Here is a 17774-nt window from a genome sequence, read left to right on the forward strand (position 1 = left end):
TTTATAGTGCTGGAAGGCACTATTCAGGCTATTGGAAAAGAAAAGCCATTTATGGTCTTAGAAAACTGTGAGCCCTGAAGATTCAACATTAAGCTGTCAGGAGAGATGAGCCCATTTGGTGCAGTAGTGGAAATGACTATTTCAGGAGCAACCAACAGCTTTCTAACAGGATTTCAGGCACGCTCCAAAGAGGGAATTCACACCTAGCACTGCAAATCTGGTCAAAAGCCCATGGCTCGGGAAGTCATAGGTCCTACAGGAAACCTACTACTATTGTTTTGCCATACAGACATGTCAAAACAGCTTCTAAACACTTGTTTATACTTACAGATGTGCCATGCCCAGCCCTGCTCTCAGAGAAGTACTTCTTGCCACTGGCTGTGGTAATGTACACACTCGTAACTGTGACAGTGGAAATGACTATTTAGTGCTCAGACCTAAATGTGACATTTGAATTGCCTTCTTCAAGGTTCAGGGAACACAATGAAAGAAGTGGCTGAAAATATTTACACCCCCAAGGATGGGAAAGAGTGCTATGGAAATCTTTCTTCTGAACGTTAGAGCTGGGCTTTTGGCTGCTTTATTGGCTTCTTTTTCCTACACCACCCCCTTCCTTCCAACCCCCGACACTAGTAGGAGAGAAAGAAGGCTAAAGGGGAAGGGGAGGTATATCTCTTTAGACTATTTCCTGTTGAGTAGGGTATTAAGTCCCTTGGGCCAAGTCCAATCTTCATCATCACGATATCTCCAATCCAGCAAACTGCAATCAGCAAGCACCAATCCACCAAATAGCAAAAGCAACCAGAAAAGGCAGTAGCAGGAACCAGCAGGAGCAGGGGGAGCATCAGCTGCCACTTCCCTAGGGGCTCTGGCATTTTTCATACCCTCTCAGGAGTCCCCAGAATTCTAAACATAAACTATCATCAGCTGGCAAAAATCATATCCCTTCTAGAGCATGAGACAAACCATAGTTAGCTGTTGTGGTCAATATGAAGCAGCCTCATATCCCACACCTGGGATTGAAACATAAATATATTCCCAACAGAAGCAGGTTTTTAAAGACGCCAGAAATCTCACTATAGAACTTGACCTAGCCTGTTGCACTCATAAACTTACAGCTGCAGTGGTTACTCGTGAAAGACTTATGACCATGACAGATGGCTTAGAAACTGCCACCCTTCCTAAGGAGCTAAAGACAGCTTAATGGTTACTGGAGAACTGGGATACTCCTGGGAAAGCTGTTAGTTAAGTTGTGCTTGCTTAGGGAAATAAACCCCAACTGTGTTCATGCAAGTGGCATTAATTACACAGGACAAGCAATAAACAAACCATGAAAATAGAAGGGGACTTATTGGAAAGAAAAGGGGGATTGGCAGGAATAGGAAGGATATAAGAAAGGGTAATGGTGGAAGGATATGAATACATATTAATATGTATTCAAGAAATAGTGGGTCCAGCAGTATTCTCAAATGTTTTACCTTCTAGCTGTGGAAAACCCATCCCTAAATACATTTTATTTTTTATATGACCAGAATCTTAAAAATCTTTTGGGAATATAAACAACAACAAAAAAACCCTTCTTTGACTCATTTATTCAGAATTAGAAATTCAGTACTTAAATTGGGCTTTCTAAAAGGAAAATACAACCAGGTCTCATATGACTAGATACTTTAGTACTGCTATTCACTTTAGAACAAAATGCTTATGTTTATCTTAAATGAAAATTACTAAACTTATATAATTTATCCAAATATTGTTTAGTATCACCTAAGCTTCTTCAGTGTTTAGATATTAAATTGCAAACACTTTGCATTGTTTTAAAAACAGATGGTATTAGCATTCTGCTTGCAGTTATTTGACAGCATGCATATCTTCACTTCTTATAATCTAGCCATTCAAGCCACTGTTTACACCCACTTTCCTCAGCCCTTTTCTTTGCCAGGTGGGTGAGTTGCCATAAATACTTGAGCTAGCAAACTTACCCACTCCTGCTTTATAAGTTATTTGGTTCTCTTAAACTTACAGCAATCCTGCATGGGTAGCCTGTTTATGCCAATTTGTCTACACTAAACTTAAGACAACCTGCTGAGTGGGCTGCCAGACATTTGTAAATGGAGTACTCAGAAGGCTAAGGTAGAGAGGTTGTGAGGTGGGGAGAGGCCAGCCTGAAAGAGTGTTGGCCAGACCTAAAGTTGCCTAGAGATGCTGGTGAGTTTACTGATGGACTGCCTATTTCAGTGTGCATATATATTACATAATATATTATACATAAATATATAAATATATATATAATTATTATTATGTTTGCTTGTTCACTGTAAGCAACTGCCCACAATCTTGAACTTTTTCTTTCTGAAGGAAAAAAAGAAAAGTCAAACTTCTCAACATGCTACAGGTTCTACTAGAGTCACAAAGTTTCACATAAAGTGGGCAGAGTCTTCAAATGTGCCAGCTCATTCCAGATCACATTCACTCTCACTAGAGTCACTAGAAAACCAAGGACAACTGCTGAGGTCTTCAAAACTACAGGAAATGTTTTGTTTTGTTTTTTTTTTTCCCCATAAATCTCTACATGCATTCTTTCCTATTTAATAGTCTGCCTTTTCAGATCAGTTTTTGGCTTTTCAGATCTCATGAAGAGGCTGAGAGACACTGAAGTGGGTCTATACCAGCTGCAAATACAAGGACTACAACTGAACTTCTAAAGGCTACTTTTCCACAGACAAAAAGGCTTTTCATTTACATTCACACACAGGCATGAAAATACATATGCACGCACAAACACACATGTGGCTGTGCTTTTGACTACACCGATAACTTAAAAACCAAAGAACAAACTTACAAATCTACCAAGGAAAGAAAGTGGCAGGGAGCTGCTTTCTTCCCCGCAGGCACAAAAAAAAACATTTTTCTTGCCCCCCCCCCTTTTTTTGTAAATAAGACAGACAATTTCGCCACTCATAGAAAAAAGCTGATAAAGTCAGAAATGCAAACAACCAAATCCTGCAGGTGAGACAGGCGGCTATCGGAGAGTGTCCTCAAGACAGGCAGGAGAACAAGACACAATGGCTTGCTTGACAAGAGGATCAAGCTACAAAAAGTGGATTCTGAACACTGCTTTGCGATAATCAAAACCGGAACCAAGTTTACCAAGTCCAGGGAGACAGACAACAGAGTCAGCAAGGGCACAGTATTCACTGGGGGCCAGGTGCGCCTGGGGCCAAAGAGGGGCATTAGTACCATCACCCGGCATCCCACGAGGGCATCCGCCTGCCTGAGGGAAACTCTTTAGAAATATGTTTACTTGTAAAGAACACAGCAAAGTAATTTTCAGGCTTTAGAAAGACAAACTCAAAACAAAAAGGATGCTAGGTCTTTGAAAACTACCTTTTGTAAATAGCACTAAGTTAATTAAGTAGGTAACCTGTGACACAAATGGTCAATTTTCTCATATAATTGTCTCACACCTTCATGTGCCTTGGAAACCCGCGTTTTTCGTTATGCCCTGTGCTCCCAAATGTAGAGTGGTTATTACACGAAGGTAAGGAAAAATGCTTGGTTTTCTACCTACACTCCACCCCACTTAAGGCACTAGGAGCTCACTTGCCTTTTACCAGGGAAACCGCAAGCTTGTCACGTCTATGCTCAGAGAGAGAAGACTCCATTTTGTTGTTAGGATGGGTGCCACAAGTAAAAACCGCCCCACAATGTCAAGGGCTGGTATCGAGAAGCCAGACCAGCCGGTGGTGGTTGTTTCGTACTTCCCAGCTGGGAGTCTGTACACCCAGGTGCCATCTATAAGCTAGAGAAGGGAAGACAGTGCCTACTATGACAGGTGCTGAGAGCAGGGGTGTGACCACTCCTTCTGGTAATCTTTACTGGAAACACGCCACTCCTCCTGTTGCTTGGACTGCAACACATTCTCAATTTAACATTCTCCCTTCACCTCCATGGAAGTTTTTTCTGCCAGTTTCTACTTGAGGGTATAGATTCTCCAATGCTGTCACAGCTTCTCATCCCTTCCTTGGAACAACTGTGCTCATTTAAGGAGGTGGCAGAGCAGGCCTGACTCCTGCCCCTGGAAGCTGGGCTGCTGGTCAGCCTGGCCCCAGCTCTCAGAAGTCTGACTTTGTTGTAGGAGTGTCCATCTAGGAAGACATTTCACTAAATGTAGACTGCATGAAAACATTGGTCCACACAGAATATACATTTCCGTTGAGTCTGCACTTTTGGTACCAGGAAGCCAGGGACGGGGGATGGCCTCAGACACAAAGTCTTCAAATATCTCCCGTTTTATCCTAACTCCTTGGTGAGGAATTAAGTGCTTCCTGTGTGACTCCCCTGAGAGGAACCATTGCCAGTTTACAGTCGTCACCCCCACACTTCATGAAAAGCCTGGTTTGCCTTTTGTCTAGCTCACTTACCATCCTGTGGTCCTAGGAAGCTTCTTGTCAGTCAGGGGTAGGGTTGGGACTTCCAACACACACAATTCTAGTGTTTTATTCTGCTGTTAATATGTCACCCCAAATTAAAAGGTCATATTTAATACATTTCTCATATACTGCATCAACAAGCATGGCTTGAGAAGTATAATTTTCATTTTGAGCTACTACAAAATTTCCTGAATCAAATAAATTATCAGCCATTATTCTAGTACAAAAATTATAAAGTGAAATGTGTGCTTTTCTCAATGAATTTTCTAGGCACTACTGGTTTGACTCTAGCAGGAAAAACCAATCTGTGGCAAACACCTTTCTCACTTCCCTTGAGGACACAGTCTAGCACCCTTCTCTCAGTTCATCATTCTGGTACTAACAGCCAGATCCCACTGTACCATCTGCTGTGCAGCCAGGTGTTTATTAATTTTCTATTTTCTCCAAGAATGGACATTTTACAAACAATTTAATAAATTCACTTCTGTCCCACATTCACATTTTTGTTTGTTTCAGTACAGTTCATACTTCCTTAACCAAAGATATCACAACTTTTGTTTCTTTCCAGTGAATATTCCTAGCTCAACACTGGGAACATGATCCTTACACTGTTTATGTCAAAGATTCTGTGATCAGTGAAGTTTAGGAAGGGGGTAGGGCAAGGTAAAGCTTTCAAAGACTCTCAGAGCCTCTGGTACAATGTTTTGGACTGTTGCCATTGTGGAATTCAGGTCAATACTACAGACAGTTCTGTTAAAGCTATCTCAAAGGACACCTTTGAAGCACACCAACACTCACCTTAAAGGGATGGATACCTAGAGTATTCTGTGAAATGTCATGGCAGTTCCTAGTGAGGTAATAGGTATTTAACTGATGCCTGAGCATCTGTGGATATACACCAAGAAGACTATGCATATTTTGAGCAACCAAGCACGTTACTGAATGTCAAATAAACCGTCTTTCAGAACAGAACATGTCTAAAATGCCAGCCAAATATGAATTTCAAATGGCATCAAATAAAACTTGCTAAATTCTAGATCTTTGTCTCTTGGAAAATCATTATATAATATGACAGGAAAATATAAAGTTTCTTTAAGAATGTGGTATCCAATAGTCTGCCCCATAAAATAAAAATAAATAAATAAATCTAGCTAGTTTTAGTTATTCAGTAGCTTATCTATAATCTTTGAACTCGATTTTCTCAATTTCTAGGTTGAAATTGAAGTACACCAGAAATATAAAAACAAGACTTTTCAGCAAGCACTTCAAAAAATAACACATATTTCCAAGTAAACTCAACAAAGGTATTTGTTAATATTTTATTAGTATTTTCTAACAGACAGAACATAACACAAACCAAATAAAAATTTTAATCTTCTTAGTTAAGAAAAATAACTGACATTCTGATTGTTTCCCCTGTGTTAATAAGGAAGGGGAGCACTGATAGAGCAGTTAGGCACAACTGACACTTACTGTACAATGATATGCACAAGGTAATTTTTTTAACAATTAAAATCCTAAAATGTGCTCTTTAGTTTTCCCTTATAATACAGGAGCCATGCTCCCATAAGCAAAATTTTCTAATAAAAGAATTTTACAAGTGACAAAAAGACTTTTAAAACAAGTCCTTAATTAAGGTGCAGCAACAACGGAATGAAGTTGTTGGATTAAGAAGACAGTTAAACTATATCTCAAAACATTAAAAAATGTACTTATTTTACAATTACTCAAGGAAACATGCATTAAATAAAAATATTGCACAAAATTAAAACCGCAGATTGTGAAATTTATGTTAATTTAAAAAATGGTACACTTTCATTACACTTAACTGTGCGACTTTTTTTCCCCCCAAACACCTGCAGCACAAACTTACAGTGATGAAACTGATATACTGAAGAAAGTTTTTGTTTTAAATTAAGGCTAACAAAGTGCGTCCACTGCTCCATGGCACAACTGTTTCCAGCAACTACACGGAACACCTTAATTGCGGGAAACGCTCATCTACGTGCTCCGCTTAAGTCCTATGATCAAATTTCAGGTGAACGAGATGGGATGGTCTCTATGTAGTTATACACTACCTGAAAAAAAAAATCACAAAACCCAAAAGAATGATTAATTTGGAAGGTTCCTGCCTGAAGGCACGGCTGACTTAAAAGCATTCAGAAACTGAACCTCAGCAGACATAAAGCCTCTCCGTGTAGATGTTCATAAATGCAACAGATGCACAAAATAAAATAACGTTATAAAACATAGTACACTGTACTTTGCTTCCGGCTTACACACTCTACACAGCTGGTCCAAGCCACGGTTAGGCTGCAGCTGTAGCTCGACCATACTCTCCGCTGTAAAACACAGAGGCGTAAATACACGCGACCATTCGACAGTTCTGCTCTGCAAATATAAACTCTCTTCTCAACAAAAGTTACTTTAAAAAACTATTTACTCAAATAGTTTTGTTTTTGCTCTTTGTTTGTTTTGGTATGACTGTAGTTGTCTTGCAGGGCTGTTGGAAGAATTTGCATTTTATATGACCTCTTTTTCCCCTGGTTGACAGTTTTCTCACTTTATATAGAAATGCTTTTTCACATGTACACACTAGGCTCTTGCATGAATCCTTCTGTATAGACTTAGATTTATTCATGTAAAAATATAATTGAAATGGGAGGGCATGTATGAAATTATTGCACTTGTGGCCAGGCTGACACTTCCTGTAGACTTGACATACCCAATTTTAAGCCTGAGGCCAAGGAAGGGGCTGGCAGGTCAGGGGAGGGGCAGGAGCATATGACGAGTACAAGAAACATTTCTCCTACCAGAGAAACAGAATCTTTTTCTCACTTGCAAGTTGCGGAAAAAAAAAAAAGGGTTTTCCTTCTGAAAGACATGCAACACATGCTGAATATATGCATACAAAATATGCACAGCAGCATTGATAGACATCACCAAGCTTTGCGGAAGGCTTCACAGGGTAAAAGGATCCAAGTGAAGGCAAGACACAGTACCTTGCTTCAATCTTAAAGCTCCCGAATAACTAGGATATCGAGACCTGGAAGCACCCAATTCTTTAACACTAGGACACTGACTCAGTGCTGAAAAGTAGCTTCACCATTTTAAGGTTTTAGTGTTAAATGTTTTGAAGACAAAAAGAGCCGATATATCCCAACCCTTAGTCATGGGAAGTATTTAAAAGTACAGAAATCCTGCATATATGAGATATGAAGACTTCCTAATGGACAAAATGAAGGGAACACTAGGAAATGCAAAGGCTTCAAAACTGGAAAAGGTATTTTGCTTCACTGATATAAAATATTAGGGAGTTAAATGTATACACCAAAGGGTTTTGTGTACTAGCTTTATTTAGAATTTTACATTATGTGAAATATAAATAAAAGCATATTTTAAAAAATAGTACAGTTCTGTTTTCATTATTTATTTTCATATATGTACACACAGGAGAATTAGGCATTTGTATGTTTACACAGGGCTATAAGCTCATTGACCCTTTGATTTGCTATGTCGACAGTTACCTAAGGCATGTCTAGATCATACGATTTAAAGTTATCATATGGTAACTTTTAATAGAGTACTGTTTTAATTTCCAATTTTTAGAAGAACAGAATGTATTTGGCAGTTCTTACAATAAATAATTCCCCTTCTATATAATCAGTAATCTGTTAAAAGATTAAAAAAATGAACTTATAAGAGCTACCACATGCTTCTTCTGCACAGAATGCCATAGGGAAGTGGAGAGTAGTACCATAAGAGCAGAGCGGAGCCCTTAAAGCACACAAAAATCAATACAAATTTTTATCAATGAATAATAAATCCAATCAAATTCTGGTTCTGATTGGCTTATTTTATGGTGATTTCCTTTATACCACAAGACTGTCATTTGGGGAAGGGTCATTTCCTAAAGTAAGGGCATTCTGTAACTTTCCCCAGGCCTTGGAACAATCGTTCTGAAGATCACTCCTGCCAACCCACATGATAGCAAAATGCTGACAACAACCCAGGAGATCACTGAGTGAAACAAATCTCTCCCAATCACACACTGCAGTCTGCAGCTATTAAGCTAATTAGTTAAGTTACGTATGAATCATTGTTTTGTGCTTCCCACAGCTCTCATACACACACTCTGGCACTTTGTTACTGGTGGAGAATGCTGATTAGTTTGGAACACAAGAGACCAACTCCGTCCCTGAATGAGATGGAGTAGTATCCTCTCAGTGTTGCACGTTATGCCGCAATCACGTAAGACACAGGAACCTGTCTTGGTAGTGGCTGGATTACAGACGAGAAGGAGAAGAACCAGTCATATGGATGTAGTAATCTCTTCTGACACTGAAAGACTGGTGTAGACACAACAGTATATGAGTTACGGCCCAGAAGATCTGTCCACTCCACTAGTCTGACAAAACGAACAGCAGCTTCACAGGTTGGAGTGTCACCTTTTTTGTAAAGAAGGCGCTTGAGTACTTTGAAGTTTTTGTTTATATTTCTGCATCTGCTTTGACCTTGAATGAAGTTTGTTGAAAAGTTCCCGAAATTTATACTGTGGAAATAAGGTTTCTAAAAAGCCTTCCAAGAAGACATACACCATTCTTCTATTTAACTGGTTGTGCTGAAACATTTCAAAAACACGAAGAATACCTTTCCGTGTTGTCTCAGCTCCAATAATGTGCTTCAGTTCGTCTGAATGAAGTAGAGAAAAATACAAATATTCATTCCCCAGAAAAAGGAAATACTTCCTAAATTATGGTCATAAATAATCTAAAGCATACAGCAGAGTAAGTCATCAGCAGTAGGTATCAAGTTAGTTAGCTGTGTGTGACAGTGACAGTCTTACGCACACTTGTATCTAGCCTCACCGACACTGTAGACCCGAAAGACAATACAGCAGGAAAGCCAGGAGCCATACACATACATCCCAGATCACAGTCACAACCCTCTCTTAATTCTCAGGTAGTTCTCACTTCCTTTCCTTTCACTACCGAGTGAAGGGTTCTAATAACCAATATCCTTATAGCTGTACAGATCTGTAAGAGCTCATTTACTAAGAAGTTCACAGTGAGATGTCTACAGTGAAATAAGAAAATACACTCTGCAGAAGCAATAACTGTAGCTGATTTTGCTACTTGGGCAGGACGAGGATAGGATTGTCCCTGGTAAAAAACACATCAATAAACAAATGAGACAAAAATTAAAAGTGCTAAGAAAAGAAGGTAGAGAAATTTGCCTCAAGTTTAGAGTACCTGTAAGAGAAAGTAAAGAATGGAAAAGTTGTCATTACCATGAGGGCGAGCAAGTGTGCAGCTTACAGATTACCACAGACGGAAAATTGGACAACTAGATATGACTGTCCTGGAGTCATTCATAAGGGCCCCAAGAACAAAACCATTATTTTGCTGTGTTAGGAAGAAACAGCAAAATTTAGAAGTGTGCAGACATAGAATGTACAATATTAAATAAGTCAGATCACACAATCTCAGAGAGAGAAAAAAAAAAAACCCACATTCTCCCTCATGTATGGAATATAGTCAGTAATGTAAATATATATATATATATATATACACACACACACGTATGTATAAATGTATATGTAAACAAAGGTACATGCCTGTACTGTATAATATGCAAAGCAATAAAGGCGAAATATTAGAAAAGGAACAACTGATACTGGGTAATGGATATGAATTACAAAAGCTGATACAGAGCTAATTGTTTTTCTAGTTTTAAATCTGTCGTGGGGTTTTCATTTTTTTTGGTGGTAGATAAATACATGAAAATATGTTCAATAGTGAAAAAACAAGTTATTCTAAGTGTACAAAAATTCACTGAAATGTAGGCTCTGGATCTGGTTAATTTTGCCATGTGATGTTTATTTTCAATATTATTTTTAATAATAAAGTTCTGAGAAACATAAAAACACTTGCAATTTCCAAAAGGTCTATATTTAAGCAGAGATACACTATAATTTAGCATAAATATGTGAGCCTAATACAAAATACAGGATTAAGTATATATAAAATTATATAATTTTCATCTCCCTCAACTTCTGTAGGCCTTTTTCACAGCAAGAGTTTCTCTGGCAACTCTCTCTGCATCTGGAGCTCACATGACACTGCCTCTTTTCAGCTGCTGTTATTATTTTCCTCTTTAGAACTGATCACCTCATAACATACTGTGATTTATTTACCTGTCTGTTGTTCCCATGGAAGAACATAAGCTTTGGGAGAGCGCCACGGTAAGCCTGATGCCGAGCGCACAGCCTGAACCAAGAGCCTTGCAGCTGTGTCAGGCCATGGCACAGTCTGCTTTATTAGAACAGAAAAGCAGCTAGTTCATGGTTTCTTTACATTTTCTAAGTGTCAATGCTTTATGCCACCAAATGTAACCCCCTATGGGGAAAAGCAACTGCAATGTGGCAGGTTTCTAATTTGAAATGGAAAACTAAACACTGAAAATCTAATTTTATAAGAAAAGTCAGCCACGGTAGCTTATGCTCAGGTCTATATTCCCCGAACTTGAGAGACTGAAGCAGGACTGCATTGAATTTCAGGCCAACATGGGCGACACAGTAAATATCACACCAGCCTGGGCCATAGCATGAGGCCTCACCTCAAAAGTAGTAAGAAAAAGAAGGAAAGAAACAAAGTAAAACTCTAAGAAGAAAATAGGTAACAACAGACAAGAGAACATATATATCCATCTTATCCATTCTCTACATCCACAACTAGCAGAGGTAAGGTACATCTAGGCATTTATTTATAGTCATGTTTTTAAAGCTACTGTTGACACAGGCTCTCTTTCTGAGGGAGGAAAAAACAAAGGATAAGTAAATCTATACTGATGATATAGCAGTATCACAAATAAATATTCAAATAAGTCCAACAAAATGCTCATTTCAGAGTTATGCTTTAATAAGGATTAATTACTGATCAATGAGTTACCTGCACCCCAATGGACATTTATTCTAAGTTAACCATTCTTTCTTACATTTCCATACTTCGCCTTGTGTTTTCAGTGGGGTTCACGTAAAGCAGGCTAGCCAAGTGCTAGGGTTAAAGCCATGTGCCTGCAATGCCCACTATATTCAGTGCTAGGGACCACAAACAGGACTTTGGCAGTGCCAGGCAAGCATTCTGCCAACCGAGCTATAACTTGGTTTTTAATCATCTGAAATGAAGCAGCATCCTGCTACTCTCACCAACTACAAACCCCTGTTTCCTCATACACAAAATTATAGAGTTATAATGACTTGTTCAAAGGATGGTCAGGAGGATTTGGCAGAGTACATGAGAACTGGGCAGCAGAGTACCTAGTAGATAGTAAGTCACCGCCTGGGGGTCATCATAATAGTAAAAATGAGCTAAATTAGCACAGAATCAATATCAAAAAACCAGAAAAAATAAAAATAAACCAAATTTCAATCAAAATATGTTCACTCACCTGGCATAATTGCAAATAACTTTGTTTTTCCTGCAATTCTTGTTCTCATCCGAATAGCTTTATCTCTGCATGGAACAGTCTCTGCTAAAATGCCATTGGGCCAAAATGCATCCCTATTTAAGAAAATTAAATAATGTTTGTAAACAGTTTCATTTTTCTGATGATACTAGTTGATAACATCATTTACTAACTGCTAAAAAATAAAATATTTGAAGAAAAATAGCATTTCTAAAATTTTATTCTGACAAATGAAACATCATCATTTCAATTCAATGCATAGTTCAATTTAGGCATAAATATACACACAAAAAAGTAGGAGATAAATTCTGCCCCTAGTACCTCACAAATACTAGTTAAATGAAATTTATGGATCAACACATGACAGATATTTAATCTCAAAAGTGGGCACCTGCTAAGAGACCGTCTCATAGACGTCCACCCACAGCCCTGGAAATGGACACCCTGAAAGCTTACCGGCTCTTTCTTAGATATACTATTCCATTCTCACCTCATCTAACTTAGCCAGCAAGAATCTCAAGTAGATGCCTGTAATGTACACCACAATCAACTCATTCTCCTTAGACTTCAACCCTGTTTCTTAAGGTTTGGTCCAAGATTACCTGTACTGGAAAGGTCTGGAGAAATGAGACTCCATAAAGCATCGGAAGTATCCACCCTTCTGCCCCTGAGACACCATCTTAATACTGTCACATATGGATGTGCTGAGCCACATCCTTTGCTATCTGGGCCACTGGCTGGACATGTCCGCAGAGAAATCATCCTTAACGCGACTATAACTCTTGGGTCTACGGAAATAAAACCACCTTTACTGTGCAGACCTCCTACCAGTTAAGACAATACAATCATCTCTGGAGAAAGGACCCAGGCAGGGTAAACATTCCCAGGTGAGTCCAATCTACAGCGAAGGCTGAGATCAGTGCCACAGAAGAATTCACCTGCCCTGACAGGAACACGCCAGGGCAGGTAGTCCTTTGGGCAAACTGCTTTCGTTCTCTAGCCCTCCACTGCCTCACAACAGAAGCTGCTCACCTGATGAAGTGGATGTGAGGTCAGAAAGCATATGGGGCCTGGGGAGAACCAGTTAGTGTAACACCGCCATCTGAAGCATAGATGTCAGGAATTCCTATGTATCGCCTGTCTTCACATTTACAAATGGGGTTTACACATCTATTCATATCTACATTCTCCCCCAAACCTACATCTTCTCTCCCTCCCCAGTGACTGTCGGGGAGAGTGCTCTCAATCACTGTCAACCATAAACTTAAGACTTAGTGTGTCTGCTGCTCTTCCTGTAGAGCTCCTGTACTTCTGGGCTCAGGGGTATTTTCTGAGGCTCATACTCTAATCAAGGTACATTCATGGAGATAACCTAGAACCCCTGCTCAGATATAGCCCATGGCAGTTCAGTGTCCAAGTAGGTTCCCTAGTAAGGCGAACAGGGACTGTCTCTGACATGAACTCAGTGGTGGCTCTTTGACCTCCCCCTCCCCCCGAGGGAGGAGCAGCCTTGCTAGGCCACAGAGGAGGACAATGCAGCCAGTCCTGATGAGACCTGATAAGCCAGGGTCGGATGGAAGGAGAGGAAGACCTCTCCTACAGGTGGACTTGGAGAGGGGCATGGGAGGAGATGAGGGAGGTAGGGTGGGATTGGGAAGGAATGAGGGAGGGGGCTACAGCTGGGATATAAAACGAATAAAATGTAATTAATGTAAAAAATAAAAATTTAATTAAAAAATTAGTGTGTCAATGTTTTATTTGTACTGCCCTCAAATATTTACCTAAAGGTCAAACCAATGACAAATATATTTTTCTAAAATTGTCAATGACTGATTTCTGTGACAAAAAAAAAAAAAAAAAAAAAAAAATTTTAAAAAAAAAAACAAAGATTTCTTTTAAAAAAAAAAAAAAAAAAAAAAAAAAAAGTTAAGTTTCTGACACAGAGTTTTCAAATGCCCAGGCTAGCTCTTGAATTCATGACACAATCAAGGATGATGTTTACCCTCTGATCTTCCTGCCTCTATCCCAAGCCCTACCGTGCCCAGCTTTCTAATACTATGTCAATGATCTTAAAGCTACTGTATAGGATAAAACCTAGCCTATCACTTTAACTTTAGAAATGTTCCCTCTGTGGTTTTGCTAGAAAAATCACTAGCTAAACAGAACAATGCTTAGCTATTAGTAATTATCATGTGTGCATATGCATGGTGTGTATATCTCTATGTGTATATATGTGAGGGGGGGAAGGGGGCCCAAGGGCCACAGTGTATTCATGGAGGTCAAAGGACAACTGCATAGGAGTAGACTCTCTCCTTCTACCTTTATGTAGATTCCCCAAAATCACACTCAGGATGCCAGTCTGGTGTGCCAAGTGCCTTTACCTTTTGAATTTGCCTCGAATATTTTTAATTCTCATATACCTCTGCTCATCAAAAGCAATGATAAGGCCAGGAAAGAAACAAAGACCATTAAGTGCACAGTTAGCTGGGTCTGGCAACGCTACCCTCTGCTTTACATGGAAGACTCGACTGTGTCTTGAGGCTTACCTGAACCGCTTCACTGAGTCAGCTACCTGCTCAGGTGAGGTCATCCAGTCAACATGGTCAACTATTTTTCTGAAAGGAAAGAATTCTGAATGAGGATGCTGAAAGCCTTTAAAGCAAATAGAACTGACACAAGTTTCACAGAGTAACATTTTAATGTGGGGATAAGCTGCTTCTGAGAAGAGAACTAACGATCTTTAAAAGCTCTAGGAAAGAGTCTGCACAAAGGCAAGCAATTCACTCACTGAAGTGCACCAGCTCACCCTGGGCTCTCAGCTAGGCAGCAGCCACAGTTACCTGTTAATAGTGTCCCCATAGGTAGCTCGAATGAGTTGCTGGAGTAAATTCTTGATGTTTCTTCGCAACCACTGGTTTCTCTCCTTCAAGTCGAATACCTCATCCATCAGAAGAAGCATCACCCTAAGCGGAATATTGTCATCCACCTGAAAAATATAAGAAAACAACCAGGATGACTGGAGTAGGTGTTGTACGGTGATGGCTGTTTCTACTGAACAAACAATGCTACTGAAACAAACCAGAGACGATGCCACATTGAAACCTTTAAAAGCTGATGTTGCATTTTAATTCAGAAAAAAGTACTTCTAACAGCTAGTTTTATGGAATACAGAATTTTACAATCCTGCAATGTTAAGTAAACTCTTAGGCTGTAGTTTAAAAAAGCTTCTCGAAGTGGATTCATGATGACAATCCTATAAAAATATCACTTAGCTGTAACTTTTAGCAGTCTGATAATGTAATGCTAAATTTGAGAATTATTTTCTGGAGATGATTTTTCACTAGAATAAAAGTATTTGGCCACGTGGTGGTATTTATGCATAACTTTATTTCCTCTACTCAGAAGGCAGAGTTTGAGGTCAGCCTGGTCTACAAAGCAAGTTTCAGGACAGCCAGGGCTACGCAAAGAAATCCCATCTCTAGATAGATAGATAGATAGAAAGAAGACAGACAGTGGGACATATAAATAAATGTATTCTTGTTATCTATATTTAACAGATGAAATAATGAAAAATATATGTTGCTTAGATAAATGTTATATATAGCTATATATATGTATATATACACACATACATAACTATTTTCAAAAAAGAAGCCAAAGTACAACCCAGTACATAACTAAACTAACATTATAAACATATGCAAATTTTATGCTTTAATTAGTATAGTTAATATTATGTTATTAATATTAGTATACTTGCTATAATTGGTAGAATTAATCAGTAAATATAATTAAAAACTTAAAATAATTAATTAGTATACCTATTCAGCACCCAAACTAATAAATTAGTATACTTTTTTGTACACTTTTTGTCTCATATTGCTCTGTTTGAGCACTTCTATCTTTCGGGTCTTTTGCTTGTATATTATAGTTTCCAATTTTGTGTTTTTATGATTTTAGGGTTTTATGCATGTGTGTGTTCCTTTTTTCTCTTTTTTTTAACTTTTATTAATTATACTTTATTCACTTTGTATCCCCCCCAAAAACCCCTCCCTCCTCCCCTCCTAATTCCACCTTCCCTTCCCCTTCTTCACCCATGCCCCTCCCCAAGTCTACTGATAGGGGAGGTCCCCCTCTCCTTCCTTCTGATCTTAGTCTATCAGATCTCATCAGGAGTGGCTGCATTGTCATCTTTTGTGGCCTGGTAAGACTGCTCCCCCATCAGGGGGAGGTGATCAAAGAGCAGGCCAATCAGTTTATGTCAGAGGCAGTCCCTCTTCCCATTACTATGGAATCCACTTGGACACTGAACTGCCATGGGCTACATCTGTACAGGGGTTTTAGGTTATCTCCAATGTATGGTACTTGGTTGGAGTATGAGTCTCTGGAAAGACCCCTGTGTTCAAATTTTCTGGTTCTGTTGCTCTCCTTGTGGGGTTCCTGTCCTCTCCAGAACTTATTATTTCCCACTTCTTTCATAAGATTCCATGCATACTGCCAAACAGCTGACCATAGGTATCAGCATCTACTTTGATAGTCTGCAGGGCAGAGGCTTTCAGAGGCCCTCTGTGGCAGGTTCCTAACTTGTTTCCTGTTTTCTTCTTCTTCTTCTTCTGATGTCCATCCTCTTTGCCTTTTGGGATGGGTATTGAGCATTTTAGTCAGGGTCCTCCCTCTTGATTAGTTTCTTTAGATGTACAGATTTTAGTAGGAAGGCATATATCCAAAAGAGGCTCAAGTACACAATAAGGACATTTGCTCAACCATGTTTGTAGCAGCCAGAAGCTGGAAACAACCCAGATGCCCCTCAACTGAGGAATGGATAGAGAAATTGTGGTACATTTACACAATGGAATATTACTCAGCAATGAAAAATAAGGAAATCATGAAATTTGCAGGTAAATGGTGGGAACTGGAAAGGGTCATCCTGAGTGAGCTGTCTAAGAAGCAGAAAGACACACACAGTATATACTCACTCATATAGACATATAATATAGGATAAATCTACTAAAATCTGTACATATTTTTCTCTTTTTAAAAATTGCTTTTGTTTGTTTGCATGCTTGCCTGTTTTCTAAAGAAAGGGGAGGTGGGTTGTAGAGTTGGGTGGATGGGGATGTGAGGAGGACCTAGGACAAGTTAGAAGAAGGAAATGCGTGATCAGAATATTTTATATGTAAAGTTTTAATCAATTAAAAGAAAAAATGTTAACATACTTACAAGTATAAAAGCCTTCAGTCAATGATGTAAAAAATAATAGAAAACAGCAAAAATACTTTTATGTGAAAAATTACACATGCACACAGAAAATAGTTACTGATTTAGAACTATATATAACACAAAAAACAAAGGCAGCTGAGCCAATAAAAAAATGAGGAAAAGCCTGAGACCCCCACAAGACTGAACACTGAAGGCCCAACACACATAAACATGCAGAGCCACAAACGCTAGCTCGTGGCAGGGTGTAGACTACTAACTCTCATGTGCTGTGGGTGACAATACAAATGGCACACACAGGATTGGAAAAGTATTTACTAGCACATACTAAAACTTATTTATATACATTTTCTGACTCAGGAATTTAATTTTTAGATAGAAGAATGTATATTTATCTTTTTCAATTTTAATATATGAACTAAAATATTCATAGAGTTCTATGCATAGTCCAATATACAAATTTACAAGATTCAATATAAATACTACAAAGGCACAATAACTGACAAAGAACAACTAATAACATAGCATAAAAGACTATCACAGGTTGAACAGCAACCAAAAAACAGACTTTAGGGAGTATATCCTTATAGTTTCACTTAAAAGTATAAAATACAAAAGCCATGTAAAAGTTAGGAGAGCATTAAATCTGTTGGTGAG

At 38.8% G+C, this 17774-nt stretch overlaps 1 protein-coding gene across 4 annotated transcripts in view; it reads right to left on the minus strand.

Annotated features, from left to right (window-relative positions):
* Positions 1 to 5750: 5750 nt before the first annotated feature.
* Snx13 (sorting nexin 13) overlaps positions 5751 to 17774 on the minus strand; it is a 104790-nt gene continuing 92766 nt past the window's right edge. For all 4 annotated transcript variants that reach the window (XM_055624366.1, XM_055624353.1, XM_055624358.1 and 1 more), the window contains 4 exons: positions 14741 to 14886; positions 14447 to 14515; positions 11883 to 11995; positions 5751 to 9125 (listed from right to left, as the gene is read on the minus strand). In XM_055624366.1, the coding sequence (XP_055480341.1) occupies positions 8878 to 9125; positions 11883 to 11995; positions 14447 to 14515; positions 14741 to 14886 (576 nt within the window). In that variant the 3' untranslated portion in view covers positions 5751 to 8877. The remainder of the gene's footprint in view (positions 9126 to 11882; positions 11996 to 14446; positions 14516 to 14740; positions 14887 to 17774) is intronic.

Source organism: Psammomys obesus, unplaced genomic scaffold (genome assembly GCF_907164565.1).
Source record: "Psammomys obesus unplaced genomic scaffold, mPsaObe1.curated_primary_1811, whole genome shotgun sequence".
NCBI lineage: Eukaryota > Metazoa > Chordata > Mammalia > Rodentia > Muridae > Psammomys > Psammomys obesus.